This window comes from Haliaeetus leucocephalus, unplaced genomic scaffold, assembly GCF_000737465.1.
Source record: "Haliaeetus leucocephalus isolate CR32 unplaced genomic scaffold, Haliaeetus_leucocephalus-4.0 Scaffold517, whole genome shotgun sequence".
Lineage (NCBI taxonomy): Eukaryota > Metazoa > Chordata > Aves > Accipitriformes > Accipitridae > Haliaeetus > Haliaeetus leucocephalus.
This window is the reverse complement of record NW_010972953.1, coordinates 7,645,486-7,661,128: the sequence shown is the minus strand read 5'-3', so window position 1 is coordinate 7,661,128 and position 15,643 is coordinate 7,645,486. Positions and strand designations below refer to the sequence as shown.

The 15,643-nt window shown below is 45.7% G+C and overlaps 1 protein-coding gene across 6 annotated transcripts in view; it reads right to left on the bottom strand.

Annotated features, from left to right (window-relative positions):
• Positions 1-14,615, bottom strand: part of SCMH1 (sex comb on midleg homolog 1 (Drosophila)) — a 57,801-nt gene extending 43,186 nt beyond the window's left edge. For 4 of the 6 annotated variants that reach the window (XM_010576251.1, XM_010576254.1, XM_010576256.1 and 1 more), the window contains exons 1-5: positions 14,512-14,615; positions 11,074-11,158; positions 8,277-8,345; positions 2,278-2,348; positions 1,269-1,503 (exon numbers count right to left, since the gene is read on the bottom strand). In XM_010576251.1, coding sequence (XP_010574553.1) covers positions 1,269-1,503; positions 2,278-2,348; positions 8,277-8,345; positions 11,074-11,098 — 400 coding nt within the window. In that variant the 5' untranslated portion in view covers positions 11,099-11,158; positions 14,512-14,615. Of the gene's footprint in view, positions 1-1,268; positions 1,504-2,277; positions 2,349-8,276; positions 8,346-11,073; positions 11,159-12,728; positions 12,934-14,511 lie in introns of those variants that run through there. The other 2 variants (XM_010576252.1, XM_010576253.1) reach the window with 2 other exon arrangements.
• Positions 14,616-15,643: the final 1,028 nt, after the last annotated feature.

Below are 15,643 nucleotides of genomic sequence, written 5' to 3'. Positions count from 1 at the left end.
CTAATTGAGAGACAGATTTATGAAGACACTTCAAAAATAATGGGCAGCAGAATGCAAAAGCAGATTAATCTTGCTGCTTAATCAGGAAAGAACCAGCAAATCAGCTCATCATTTGGCCAGTGTCAAAAAAAAAAAAAAAAAAAAAAGGGGGTTTAACTGAAGACAAGACTGGAAGAAGTGTTCGACTGTCCAGGTTATTTATAAAGGTGTAGCCAAGCAAAATTAAATAAACAAACAGATGAAATATCGCAAACGTCCCTTCACGTGAGACAGTACTTAAATCACTGGGAACCTTTTCAGACATTATGTTTCCCCATCAGACGGTCTCCAGTGAACCTGCTATTGCCCCAAAGACACTTGGACACAAATACACTTAGACAGCATGAATGAAAATTTAAATGCTTTTGAAATCACAGTGTCAGGATTAGCAGTGATACAGCAGATGCCTCAGCCCTAATTGCCCTCTTGGTTATTCTCTACATCAAGTTTTACAGATGCCCAGCAAAGCACCTCTACCCAGACACCAGTACTGTGCTCAGCTCGAAGGGGGAGTGCAGGGGAAAGCACTGATGGATGGCAGCCATTTCATGTCAAGCACACCTTTGAGATGACAGTGCTTGCAAGCAGGATCAGAAGCCTAAAGCAATGGGCAATGGCCAGAGATTGAGCCATTGCTAGAGCTATGTGTCAGCACTGCCTGTGTGACTGTGTGGTGTCTCCCAGCAAAAAAGAACCTGGATTCATTCTGTCCTTATACAGGCAATCACCCAGCAAAGGCCATCACAGTTGTTCTGCCTTCAACACTATTGCCCACACCCTGGTCACCAGGACTTTGGGGTGGCCCTTGATTGCTTGTGTGCCCTCTGGGAAATGGAGTGGCTCTGGCATCCTTTCACACGAATGCATGGAAAATGTGTTTTCCCTTTGAGGTACACAGGGAGAATTTCAGAAGGCTTAAGAGCGTGGTCAGCATGTGCTAATCCTGAGCTTGAGCCGCAAAGAGTGCAAGCAGCTCACTTAAGTGCAAAGAGCTCTTTCATATACACTCTAAAGCATCTTCCTATCCATGCCACGGTGTCCATGTGGAAATACAGACCTGGTGTGGGATACATCTGTTTAACAGTCCAAGCTAACAGGGCTGGTCTACAACACAGTGGTAGGCAGGGGCAGTCCATGGGTCTCTGTCCCAAGAACAGAAATATAAAAAACCCTAAGGTTTTCCCCACCGATAATGTAGGCGCTTGCTGGACAGTTGAACTTCAGCTCACCCAGTGGAGGCTGCAGCATCCCTCCATTCTTCTCACAGTTTCCTATAGGCTGGATTTCAGCTGAGTCCACCAGCCGCCAGAAGTCATTCTTGTTATCGCTGCCATCAAGGCGCAGGCGGAGGCGTGCACCTGTCAGACCCACCACTGTGGCAATGCAAGTGGAGGTGGTGTTCCTGGGGTCCTGGGCTTCTAGTTTCATGCTGATCTTGAATTCATTTGCGGGTGGAGTGTATGACTGCAAAGAGAAAAACAGGGATGCAGTTAGAGCTAGGATTTCCAATATACACACCACCTCAGTCATAAAGCTTAAGCCGTAAGAGCACCAAAACTGATTCTACCGAAGACTGACAACATCCTCCAAGCACAGCATGGGAGCAGACACCACAGAGCAGCAAAGAAAGTTTGTCAAGCCCCGGCAGATCTGTAACCTAGACAATCACCTTTTGGTACTGCATCATCTAGACAACTAGACCTACATTTTCCTCTTAGCCCTCTTCCCAGGAGAATCACCCAGCCAACCTAAGACCCAAACAGATACTCCTTTCTGCTGCTGCCCCTCCATCTGGACCCAGGTGTACCATGCTGATTCACTCCTGTATCCCCTGTACTCAACATGACCACGTCTGTGCTCAAATACGTGATGCCCAGTGGGCTGCTATTCCATTCACAAAGATCAGGTGAATTCTGCAGAAAATTTCCATGCTGAGCAGGATCCACCAAAAGCTGGGTCACAGCAGAACATTTTCTCCAAGGGCCAGTGCTTGGCAGAGTAAAAACATCGTTGTGTTCCTATCCATGCACAGCTGACAGTAAAATCTTCTGTGCTACTCTAACATTTGCAGCGCCTAAATGTATCTTTTTTATTTTTGCTTCAGCACACTTGGATTTCTATTAAGTCTCCAATATCCTTAAGCATTTTCCTTGACAAGAAGGGGCCTATCCCAGGCACAGAACTCCTGGGTCACCAATGCACCATCGCCCTTGACCTTTCTTGTTTTCACCCTCTTACCTGCTTGAAGCAATGGGCAGGAGCTGGGATGGCACATGTCTCTTTCAGGTATTTCTCCCAGGTGAAGTGACCTGAGAAGAGAAAACAAAAGGATTCAAATAGGAACTGATGAGCAAAAAGCTCAGAAAAAGAGATGGCTGGACTCCTAATGCCGCCAGTTCTCAACTTCTCACAGAGGAGGTGCTCACAGGCAGTATGTTTTCATCAAGATCCTCTGATGTTTGTGACCACAGAAGATTTACAACTGCAGCTGACAGGCAGAACAAAGCATGGCGTTGCCTACGGCATCTTACTGCCTCTGCACTGCCAAGAAGGGTCTGCAAAAAGTGAAGATAACAACTTACAACTTAATAGAAAATACCTAGCACAGATGGGAATTCATGGAGTCTTCCAGAGAACTGCCTCTTAAAAATCATTTGTTAAACACATTGCTCAGTCTGGGGACTAAGAACAGTCACTGTGGGCTAAAAGCAGCCCAAATCAACAGGAAACTGCACTGTGCTGTGCATGGTCCAGCATGCACACAGCCTGCCCCACGAGCCAGCAGCTCGAAGCAGGTATCAGCCCATCCCCAGCAACTAGTGTACAGGTCAGTAATTAATTTCCTGAAGCGGACACGGGGCCCATAGCTTAGGCAGGATGGAAGCAGGGATCCTCCAAATGGGGATTTACTAAACACAACGGCTCACATCCAACACCAAAGCCCCTTCCACTGAGTGCTGCTGCTGGGGGAAGTGCATTTTATCCTTGCCTGCACCTTTCCCATGTACAGCAGGAAGGGTAAAAGCAATATGCCATCCAGGGAAACCTGTTATTAAATTAGGAATTAAAAGCTCCTGTGATCCAAGCAAATCATGACTTTTGCCATTTAAGCTGAGCAGCTGGGAAAGGATCCTTCCAGCATGACATTAGCTTGTATTCATCTGAATGGCTCCCAGGAGACCACTGTTTTCAAGTCATTTCAAGAGCATTGGTGGCAGCACAATTAAAGAGTCAGCTACCGCTTCCCCTATTCACGTCAAGTTTTAATCAGTCTATTTTCAAAACAAAAGCTACATTAAGAGCCATTTTAGCTACTGCAGTGCACACCACACCTCTAAAAATTCAGGCATTAAGGTCAGCACACGTTACTTTATTTCTGCCTCACATGCACAGAGAAGCCTTAAGGGCTTGACAATCTACCAGCTTCAAATAAATAAAAGAAATGCTGCTTTCTTGCCCTCCCATGCAGACGACTAGCATGCTGGTAAATACAGTGGAAAAGAACAGAAAAAAATAGTTTCGTTGCCACACTGGCTGAATATAATTCTGTTTACAGACTCTGACAGCAGCTCTCCATTCCTCAGAGTACGCATTTCCATCCATTGGCACGTATTTTCTTTTCAGCCAACGGTCTCACACCAGGACAAATGAAGAAATTCAGTGATTTACTGCAATGATGTTCTCACAAAAACAAATTTCTTTTGCTTTAATTGAAGATATGATTTTACACTCTGTTATGTCAATGAAACTCTTTGTATGAATAATGTGTAATAAATACCCAGGCAAAGCAAACCCAGGCACTCCTGGCATCGAAGTGCCTCATGCATCCCACCCCTTTACTCTGGTTGCTGATCTGGGCTCTTCTCAGACTGCGGTGGCCCTTCAGAGGCCCTTGTCCATGAAGCACAGAGGATGCCCATGGTAACAGCACCAGGACAAGGAGTGCAAGCCTCAGCCCCAGGGCCTGAGCAAGTATCTTGAAAAGGATCAGCTGCGCTTGACAATTTTATTTCAAAAAGGAAACCTACCCTCCCCTCAGCTGGTTTCAATCCCTCGCTATTAAAAGTAGTCATGGTTTTAATCCTTCCACTTTTCACTCACTCTGCACAAAGTGAGGCCGTTCTGCTCCCTGCAGCAGCTCACGCTGCTGTTGAGATTGACGCTGCACAATCCCAGCAGGAGCAGCAAATTTCTGAGGCAGCTGCGTGCCTCTAAAAATAGTGTTTGGACATGGAACTTATTGGAGATTAATTCTAGAGCCTGTTGAGACCCAACCACCATACAAAGACACACACAACACTACAACTGCAGCTACTTACAACTCACAGTTCTGGTGACTTATTTTGCAAAGAAAAGTAGGAGCAGCAGAAAGACTTCTCTAAACTCTAAGAAAAGACAGAGCAGATACAGCAGAGTTAAGCCTTCCTTCCTCCTCTGTTCACTGTTGGCCATTTCTTTACATAAAGATGGCATGACAAGCACAATTAAAGACTGCACTTCTTTTTCAGGATTACTCTCAAACCAGGACAGAAACTGCATATTGAAATTGGAGGCTGCCACCATTGCCTTAGCGTGAGAAGAAGCCTTGCACAGAATGTAGGGAATAGTTTTAAATGAATTATTAGTTAATTAGTTCACAATACAATGTTTTTCAAGCAGGAATTTCAAAGTACACTTAAACTTAACCAAATACGATCAGCTTCAACCTAAGAACTGCTGGAAGAATCAGAAGAAAATGGCATAACACAGAAGTTCGGGTTTTCTTTTTACAACAAAGGGAGAGCTGCCAATAAAACAGAAAAAAGCAGCAGGCGCTTAAGGCTTTTTTAATTGGGGAGCAGAGAACAAGCCCTGAGCTCTGTACTTGAGAAAGAGCGCATATACTTGAAGATGGACACATCACACTTGGCCCTCTCAACCTTAACTCCTCTGGACCATACCCAAATCCTGCTCGCCATACTAATTCCCACTCAATTCCAACAGTCAGCTCCAAACGGATCTATTCTGGACCCTCCATGCCAGGCATGCTGTTGGCCAGGACACCAAAGCTGCTGGCTGATGCCATTTTACAGGCGCCCTGTGTATGGAGGTTATAAGACCAGAGGGAAACATTGAGAATATCTTGCTTGGCTTTCTCATTAGCACAGACCAACTATCTTGTATTTTATATTCTCTCAATATTCTTATTCATATTAATAAATTGGATGCCTTACTGTAGAGGGATAGGACATTTCAGTCAGCAAGATGATTGTTTCTTATCTGGCCTGGGCAGGTAACACTGGAGAATGTTTTCTGAGTGTTGGTCAAAAAACCCTGGTGACTTTTCTCCACTTGCCAGTGAATTACTTCGCTTCACGAAAAAACAGCACTTCAGCCAGTCCTAAAGTGTCCCTTTTACTAGTAATGGAGCAGGAGTGTCCAAGGACAGAGCTGACTATAGGGACTGAAATCCTCTCTCGCCCTGAAAAGCAAAGGAGAACACTTGCTCCGCTGCTGCTGCTGGCTTCCAGTACAATATGCAAAATGTCCTACCAGCCCTAAAATCACCGTCTCTTGCCTGGTCTCTGCCTTCCCTTTCATGTTCTCTCCCCCACCTTGCAAAGCACACCATATTCCCACAGACTTGGAAGGATCACTGTTTGAATGGACTGGGTTCCTCTGTATAACAGACATCAGATCTTTACAGGAAGAAACGAGAGAACAACACTTAATGAGAAACACCACAGTTTTGTAATTACATCTGTGAGCTAAACAAAAGCCAAGGATTGTAAACCTATATGACTCCCTGTAACTCGGCTGTGAAAATGCCTACTAAGGGTGACTGTCTATCACTTTTGCTTGCCTTTGCAAAGCTCCTTACTGTGCGCTTGTGCCAAAGGGAGATATTACTTGCAGGCAGAGTGTCAGATTTGGACTCTGATGTCTTAACCTTCAAAAATATTTACTACAAACAAAACACTCCACATACTCAAGGGGTCAAACTACAGTAGTTGTGAACAATGCAACTCTGCACTCTTGTGTTTGGATTCTCATCATGTTGCATTTAACGTTGATCTTTTGCCCAGAATTTAAATGAAGATGGAGTTTCTGTTTATATCTTTAACTGAAGTCTGGTTTGGGCTCCATTAGCATTTCGGCTCCCAAGGGGTCATCAATCCAACTGAAACGATACATGTGCGTTTCAGGTCACATCTGTGAAGGAGAACGTGCCCTACGCAGATCAAGGCATCCCATTAAAGTCTGCAGCCCATATGTGTGTCTGCTAACGAGCATCAAGGCAGCACATGAAAGCAGCACAGTTTGAGCCAACTCAGTATGAAAATTAGCAGAGTATTGTCTCTGCTCGCAGATCCAAAGGCGACGGCGGCGTTCCACTACGTCTGGCTGCAGCTTCTCAAGAGGTCAGCTCTCCCACCATGATGGCAGAGCTCCTGCATGTCCTACCTGTTATAATTTCCAGGCACTTTGCTCAGCCATCAAACCAGCTGCACATTCTCCACTGGTAACAGCTACAACCGATAACATGATCCCACTTACTCACTGTCTTGCTCAGAAGAAACTCGAGAATGTGTGGGCCAAAACTAATAGGTTTCAAACACCAGGATGCTGTCTGTTTTGCTTCTTCTCAGTTGTGTCCCAATTCAGTATTAACTTTGAGCAGAAATCCTTTCAGCCCGGATTACAGGGTGCTCCGTGCCAGAAAGGTGCTGCAGCTTCACCCCCCTCACTGTGTACCCAAGCTTCGGGCAGTGATGAGCTGCTCAGAGTTTCTTGCAGGGAGACAATCCCTGAACCTCGCTGCTACACCATGTGCTTGTCAAGCAGACACATGTACATCGGCCTATCTGCAGCATTTCCTCCCTAGACCAGCAAGCTTTGCGATGAAGTGAGGCGCGGAGGTTGGTGTACTGGGTTACCATGAGTGCTGATGGGAAAGCACGCCTCTGAATTTCACAGAAAGCTCCATTTCAGGTTGGCATTGCCATTGAACAACAGCCAGTCCTCTGACATCTGCAAACAGTGCAGCGCATGGAGCAGAGGGGAAACTGCAATGGAGCCCCCAACACCCCAAAGGCTGGCTATACACAGGCCATGTGAGCTGTGACGGTGCCCCATAATATCATGTGGAACTCAGCACAGGGTGACAGAGTACCCAGGACTTTATCAGAGGTGCTAATAAACTTCCTCCTCTTGGAGAAGGTCCTTCCCAAACTGTGATGCGTATTAGTTCAGTGTAAGGGCAGGCAAGGACAGACAAGATGGCCCAAGAGAGAACGGTGAGGGCTGATGGTGGCCCACAGTGCAACATGCCCGAGAACCACCAGCCTGAGCCTCACCTCAGGGCCCAGGATAACCAAGCCCTTGAGGCACAGCAGCCACCTCAACTCTCCCAGGGGCTCTAAGACAGGAGAGTCTTTCACAAAGGCAAACACATTTCCTGTTAGAGATGGCTTAACTCAGGCAATCGTTTAGTTTATTGTTGCTCTGTACTTGGTGGGAAGTACAGACATCACCTTCTTAATATAAGGACATGGAGAATATAAGGACATCACCTTCTTATATTCTGTAAGTAAAATACAGGTCCTAAAATCTTTTACTAAATTATACAAGCCTTACATAAACCTCCTAAAGTCAGAAGTCACCTGCATATCCCCCCTGAGAGATAGCAGGAGCTACCAGTTTTATGAACTCAACCCGCAGGCATTGTGCACAGGGCCACAGCCCACCCTGCCTGTGCACAGGACATCTCATCTCCAAAGAGAGCAAGAAGTGACCAATTCCTGTGCTGCTACTGCCAGCCTTCACCCAGCGCTCCACTGAGCCAGCCAGCATCGCCTCTGTTGGGGTAAGGGCCAAATTCCTGCCACTGGGGAAGAAGGAGTGCAGGTCACACCATGTCTCTGCTACAGCAACAATGACTGGGCTAGCCGCTGCTGTGAACATGGAAGAGGACCTCGTGGTGGAGTAAGAGGCTCCTTATGCCCAGCACACATGTGAAAATGTGGGCAGAGTCGCTCCTTGGCACTCATGGCTGGGCAGTAAAAAACATCTGCTCAATCCTGTCTGATTTAAAAATGAGCTGGCTCAGCTGTGTGCTTACCCTGGTGTCTTCTCAGCCATTTTTGACTGTGGTCAGAATTAAATACACGAGGACTGTCCAAAAGCAGTTTTTATCTGTAAACTAATTTGGCATGCTGCAGTTTCCCACATCGGGAGAAAGGAGGGAGCTCTCTTACCTTGGTACTGGGAGGGAGACTCTGACGGGCGGCCATACTTGTGCTTTTTACCATCTTTCCAGTCTATGGCTGAGACAAGAAATAAAGCATTTGTGTCAGTGAAAGAAGCCAGCTAATGTGCTCTTCAACATTATCTGCTCATGTCACTTGCTTTACAGGCACTTCAGAGGAGAGGAGTGACCACCCTGTCCTCCCTGTCATGACCCCAGGTAACATGGATGATTTACCTAAATCTGTGGGGTGTGCTCCCTTCCTCCACACAGCTCAAGAGAAGACCTGACATGAGGTATCTGCATTTGCATCTTAGTCTCTGCCTAGTCCTCACCAACTGGTGTTCTTCCACAATGGCAAGCAATAATGTAAAAAGCAGCAAACTGCTAGAGCTTCATAATTTTAACTATGTGAAGAGGTGGCGAGGCTTGAGAGGAACAAATGTGAAAGCCACTAAAAACGGCTCATGTGGAACATCTATGCCGAGAATTGGAGCCTGAATTGCTCCTTGTTTATGAACTCTAGGTTACTGCAGCTAGCCTTACTCACACAGCCTCAACCCTCTCTGGTGATGGGGAGAGGACTTCTCTGAAAGTCTGCACAACTGCCCTTTCCACATGCAACACTGGATTACCACCACCTGTCCTGCACAGCTCACAGGAGAGCACAGCAAAGTAGCACTAGCTCTGAAGAGCATCTCATCTGAGTTATCTTTGTTCACGACAGCTTTGGACCTCAGAGCAACAAAAAGATAAAGTTCCCGAGACAGCTCTGGAAAAAAATGACAGAGCAAGAAGCAGGGGAAGCCCATCCCTGCTTCTAGCAGCCTCCAGCTCAACGGAGGGATGCCAGATCAGCGTGCCACAGCAGAGCTTTCCCTGAGCAAGCTCCTCCACCTGCTGCTGCCTGACTGATGCACCCTGGGAGCGCTGCTGCAGTCAAGCTCATTTTACAAAGCATTTTTAGGGCTATTATAAACAACAATTTGGTAGTGCTCTACAAAACGTACCTTGCCCCCACGAAAAGCAGCTCCTTGTGAAAGGAAGAAAAAAGAAAACAGGAAAAGTTTTGAAATCTCCTGAGAAGTAGCTGAAAGAGGCAGGCCGTGAGCTACTGCTAGAGTGGCCTGGTGGGTCTTAAGATGTCTGAAATTGCTTTTGGATCATTATTTTTGCAATCTTCTCTTCTTGACATTCTTTTCAATACAATGGACAGGAGGATGGCATGTAGGTTTTATCCCTTAAATGAACGCGAGGGACATATGGAGCATTGCCACAGCATCCAGACGTGGACCAGACAAAGAGCCTCCTTGGAGAGGCACAAATGAATGAAAAGGATGGAAGGACACCTTTCCTATGAATGTATTCCTATGAAGGACAGTGTTCTGCCAGCTCCTTAAGAAACCAAGAATAAAGGACACAAAGTATTTAAGTCGGAAGCAAAAATGCCCCCCAGGATGGGTAATGCTCCTCTCAAGTGTTGCAGGATAGCTCTCTAATAGCATCTGTGCACGAAAAATAGCCCTTCGCCATACTCTGCAGGTGAAGTTACATTTTACTCTTAACCTTTAACATGCAAAAATCCTCATTAAGCATGCTGCAAAAGCAGCAGAGAGGGAAAGAAACAAGAATTTCTGCAGGCAAATAAAGAAAAAGGAAAAGTTCCATGCATTATTAAAAAAAACAGGTAAGTAGGACAGAAACCCATGTGTGTACGGTGCAGATGTTGCTTCTGCAACCTATGGCACGGTATTCACAGCACAGGTCACACAGCTACGCTGGCTGGAGGCACCCTGCTCTACGAGGCAGAGAGGACAAGCTGTGTGCAAGGCTAAATTCAGCCAGCCCGGTCCATGGCCACACTGCTGACTAATCAACCTGCCTCTTTTATTATCAAGCCCTCCAGCTGCCTCACAGCAGGCTCTCCCCATTCCCTGCTTTCCTTCATTTATTTTCACTTCATTAAAGGACACGCAGTGTTAGGAAGAGGATAATGCTTCTGTAAGATGAACCACCAGAGAAGCAAAGGAGACGTTTAAAAAAAATAAAGGAAGGAGAGAAATTGAGCATAGAAATCTCCTGCAATAAACCTTGTGAGCGTGTAGCAGATGCGAACAAAGAACTGCAGAGGATGCTCCATCCTCTACGCTTCTCCCTTCCCCCATCCTCTGAAGCACATGTGATGAGATCACTCCAGTCAAACACACATGCATGGCACAACACTAAAGGAAATCAATATTTTTGTTAAGCACACGAAGTCTAAGCAGCCCAGCTACAGGCAGCCTGCTTGACTTCACCCTTTTTGTTGGGGCAAGCAGGACACAGGTAGCATGTGTGCGGCCACCCTGAGCTCTGCAGCTGCCACTGTGTGTAACAGGACGAGATGCTCGGGTGGCGAGAGGTAAGCGTCCGTAACAGATTTCATCTCCACAAGGTAGGCTGGTCTTTGGTTTCACGCCTCATTAGAAGGGGGAGGCTTGTGCCAGCGGAGAAGCAGTTTGCCTCACGCTGGGAGCACTAGCAGATGGTGCATGCTGCAGGCTCCGCAGAGCACCCTCACCGCCTGACACTGTGCCCCACAAGCTGCAGGGGTGCACCTGGCAAGGGACTCTTCCTCCGCCCATCTCGGGGGTGGATTGATGAAGTGTTCTCTGCATGCTGCCGGAGAAACAAGCGGCTCCGTTTCGAGCTTGCAAGCACATGTCCCCCAAGCTCCCACGCCATCGCTGGCCTCCCGATGTGCTCAGTCGTTCGGTCCATGCCAGCTCGCTACCAGGCCTTTGGCTGTGCCAAGCATCACTGCTTACCTTTTTGAGGGCCTGGTTTCCGCATTATATCACCTGCTGCTGTCCTTATTCTGGAACTGGCTTGCTTTTAGACAACTGAAGATTTCTAGGACAAAAGAAACAAATATGAGAAAATTCCCCATTCTGGAGCACACAGTCATCTGCAACATTAAGTAATCACACAGTGGGGAGAAAATAAATGCTCTTTCACCCTGGGTTGCACAGAACATCTACTGAACACAGACAATTCATTTCAATGCCCCGGAAACTACAAGTCTTTCTCCAATATGAGGACAACTTCAAATTTATGGCAGCGGGAGTGGCATAAATAAGTGAGAGGAGCATATGCCAGTCTCCGTGCTAACTCTACAGTGAGTCCCGAGTGTGTGCATGGAAGGGGGGACTGCTCTTGCTCACTAACAAAGGGAGATAGAGCTGAAATTTATGAAAGAAAACACATGGAAACATAACATTAACTCTGGCAAAGCAGCACCGCAATCCCCAGCTCGCCACTTGCAATTCAAATTGCTCACAGGAGTTCTGGGTAATAAGGATGAGAAATTGGACAATGACCCAGGAAATATTTTTGCTGTTAGTACTGCAACGAGTGTCCAAGTCGCGCTGCATTTTTTTCTTCCTGGTTGGAGGAAAACTGGCTGGACTGTTCCCAACAAGAAAAAAGCATTTGCCTTCTTGTTATAAGCAAATGTTACCAAAAATCAGAGCTCTTGGGAGATGTGTGCTGGACATGTAGACAGAGACCAGTGCTCCTGCACTGCCGGTCTCACAGGGCAGTGCTTATTGCATATGCCGAGCCTTGCCAAGCCCTGACAGAAAATATCTAAATGAATGGCTGAGCTGCAAACAAGCCCTTAGGAAAGCTAGTAAAAGCATGTTTTGACACTACACTAACTAATGAAAGATTAATTGTGTCAATATAACTCCATTTTGTTCACAGTGGGGCAGTCAGGCAGGAGGATGTAAGAGGAAGCTGTCTCAGGATGCAATGCTGCGTTTCTGCTTAAAGGGTTATTTACAGATCCAACTTGGCAAGAAGTTTTGATTTTGAAAACCAGCCTTTTTCCAAACCTAAAAGAAATAAAGAGTTTAATTTTTTTATAAAAGCATTACAAACTTCAGCCTTTACATGCAGTGCTTGCAACATTGAGCAATACTCTGAGAAGGAAAATACTACAGGAATATTAAATACTAAAGGAAAAAAAAAAATCTGGTTGTTTTTTAATCCAAATCAAAAGGTATATAGTAGTTTCTTATTGCCTCTCTCATAAATAGCGTGTTTGTACATACTTGTGAAAGGAGTAAAGTTTCTTTTCCTTTCAACAGCAGAAGGTAATCTACATGTGAAAGCTTATTTACAACTTTTAATGCTTCTTTTCATAATTTTCTTCAGTAATTTTTATTAAAAGCTAGCAGTCATGCTAGGAAAAGTCCCCCAGCCATAAAACCCAGGGTGAAAGGTGTTACATAAAGGCACCAGACAAGCATTGACCATCCCTGGCTCTGCACCTCTGCTGACTGCTCGGCTCCCCCAGACGTGGGACTTTCTGAAGTACCTGGACACTAATCATAAATCTCACGTGTTTGGGACAGGACAGGTGCTCCTGTGCCGCTCGGCTTTTGAAAAGCTGCTTCAGCCTGAGCACTTTGAGCCTTACCCGGCAGGGATGTGTAACCCTTCTCTGTGTAAGTATTTGGAGGAAAAATTTGTGACTGCTTATGAGATGCTCAGATACAATTTGTGAAAGGTTGCATCTCGGGAGGAGAGGTGAAACTCCTGCACCCTCTGTCCTTGTGCAGACAGCAATGGGAGTAACCTTAACTACTTGTAAAGCACACAGATGACTGCTGGTGTCCCCCAGCCAACACTGTAGTGGGCTCCCAGCAAGATCTCATGTGGTGGAAGAGAATGTGACATTGTAAATGTTGCTCCTATTAAAAAAAAAAAAAAAAAAAAAAAAAAGCACTACTCTGCCCCAAAGGAGAAGACTTAGGCTCCATGGGGTCTCCTACTCTGCTGAGACCCACATGGGTGCCAGCCTGGGGACAGCATGCTCCAAAACCTGCTTCCAAGAAACTGTCCAAATGAGATGGCCCCATGACTCCTGCCACCCTTCACTGTCCTCCACTGCAGCTTTGCACCATTCAGCTCCCCCATACATTCTCATACCACAGGACAGAAACACATGGTTTCATCCTGCAAAATCATAACTCAAAAATGGAGAAAAAAAAAAAAAGCAAAATAATTAGTGTATTTCAGGGCCTTATAATGCCCAGAGAAGAGCCAGAGCCAAACTCCACAATGCGTGGCTTCAGCCTGCTTGCCCTGGTGGCAGCTAGCCCTGTGTAGCACAGATGCCAGCCACCAGAGCCACCAGCCTCATCACATCCCAGGGACAGGGACTGGTCCCTGCCCATTCTTCTTTAGCCACAGAGACATAGCCTGCGTACCCCAGCCCTCCTGAAACTGGTATAAGGCGGGCTTTACTAACATAGGGCTTGGGAATTGGTAATTCTCACTGGCTGTAATTTCATTCTATAGTTGCACAGAGAAGCTGTAAAATCTCCATCCTTGGAGATACTCCAAGCGTCACCAGCTACCATGCTGAGCAGCCTGTTCTAACCTTGAAGTTGAGTCTGACCTCAAAGCCAGCCCAGCTCTGCGTGCAGGGCTGGACCAGACAACCTCCAAAAGTTCCTTCCAACCTGAAATACTGTATGATTTTATTTCACTGACAACTGATTGGAAGGCAAGCAGAATTGCCCTATAAGCTTTAGCAAGCCTGAAACACCCCAGTGAAGAAGACAGACTTCAGTCTAGAGAGAAGAAAGGGAACGGCAGAACAAGCAAGCTAACAGGCACTGCAGGACAGGGAGAAACGCAGTATGGATGTATGTGGTCTTTACACTGTTCAGGGATTGAAGACTTAAAAAAAAAAAAATCTTAAAGTAATAAATAGTAGAAGCTACAGTTTGATATCCAGGGAGGAAAAATGGGCTATCCACACAGCTAGATCTTCCTGAATGACCTTAGACACAAACATGCCCCTAATGAGAACTTGTCGGCTGGGTCAGTGACACAAAGGAGACAATCTTACTTTTGCATCAGATAAAGCATTGAAGATTTACATAGCCCAGCACATGCTGCAACATTCCATCTCCAGAACCTGACACTTGTACAAAGCTGCCTACCAGAGTTAAAACTCCCCTCTTTTTCAAAAGCTGTATTTCTCATGCTTGTGGATATCAAGATAATCTTGCAAGCACGGGCCACAGTTTTACATGGTGTTGGTTTCCAGAATCTATACCCTGAAAGGACAGATCAATGTGCAAATTCATTTCAGCAGGATGCTACCTTAAAATCTAAAAAGGCCAACTGATTTGCTGCCTTTTTTAGCAGATAAAGTGCCTTTCCCACAGTTTCAAACAACTTCCACTCACCAAGATATCAAAAGTGCCAACAGCTCCACTGAACTGTCATGGGCTCTAGTTCCCCATCATTCCTACAAGACAGCAAAGTCAGTACAAGTACTGCGGCATATCAAAACCTGAAAGCATAGAGACAAAATGAAAAAGTTTGCATTTAATTGCAGAAAGGCTAGGTTACCAGTTACATTATTCATGTTCATATTTAATTCATTTAAAACATCCAAATTTAAATTTAAAGACAGCTGCAACAAACATTCCCACTTGCCATAGCAAAGCAGCGCAGAACTTGACACAATTTAAGTTCAGCTTGCAATGAGTACACGGGACTGCAGCTGTTAAACACCTTTGATACGAGTAAGATCACATCAACTGAGTTGGTATAAACTAGTTCAGCTTTTGTAAAATGAAACTATCACACAAAGAAGGATTTAAAAGACTAGACCTGATTAGTAATAAAAAGGAGAGATGCCACAGGAGAGGCATATAAAATAATGAATAGCATGAAGGGAGTGAACTGTGGACTCCAAATTATCCCTTCCACAGTGCAGCAGGGCAAACCTATAATACTAAAAAACCCCAAGTATATACCAGGGAGAAGGAAATTTTGTTTATTGGAAACTGACAGACATGCAAATTCCTCATGGAGGATGTCACCAAGACAAGTAAACAAGTAGCACTAAAAAAGGACAAAGACATTCAAAAGCAAACCAGCATTTATAACTGTATCAAAGTATGAAATGCACAAGCCATTGGTACTCACACCTCAAGAAAAAGCTGACTGAAAGGTGAGGTGACCAGCCAAATCCTGCTCACCACATTACCATGTTAGCTGCTGCACTTTGCCAAAGAAAAGCCAAGCATTTCCCTTGCTGCCAGGCTGCCGGCACCGGGTTGTGACCAGAGGCAGGACACCAGCTTGAGATGCAGTTTTGTTAGCACACCAGTGACTCCCTGCATTGGTTTACACCAACATTTACACCTCAGATGTATTTTCCTTTTTCTTGTTCAAAAAATAAAGGCAGCACAGAGGCAGCCAGGGCTGGGAAGAACATCCCAGGGCATCCCCAGCTCAGACTGCCGTTCTCTCCGGCAGCCACCCTGCACAACCCTCAGCATAAACATCAGCGAAATGCATCTTAATCTA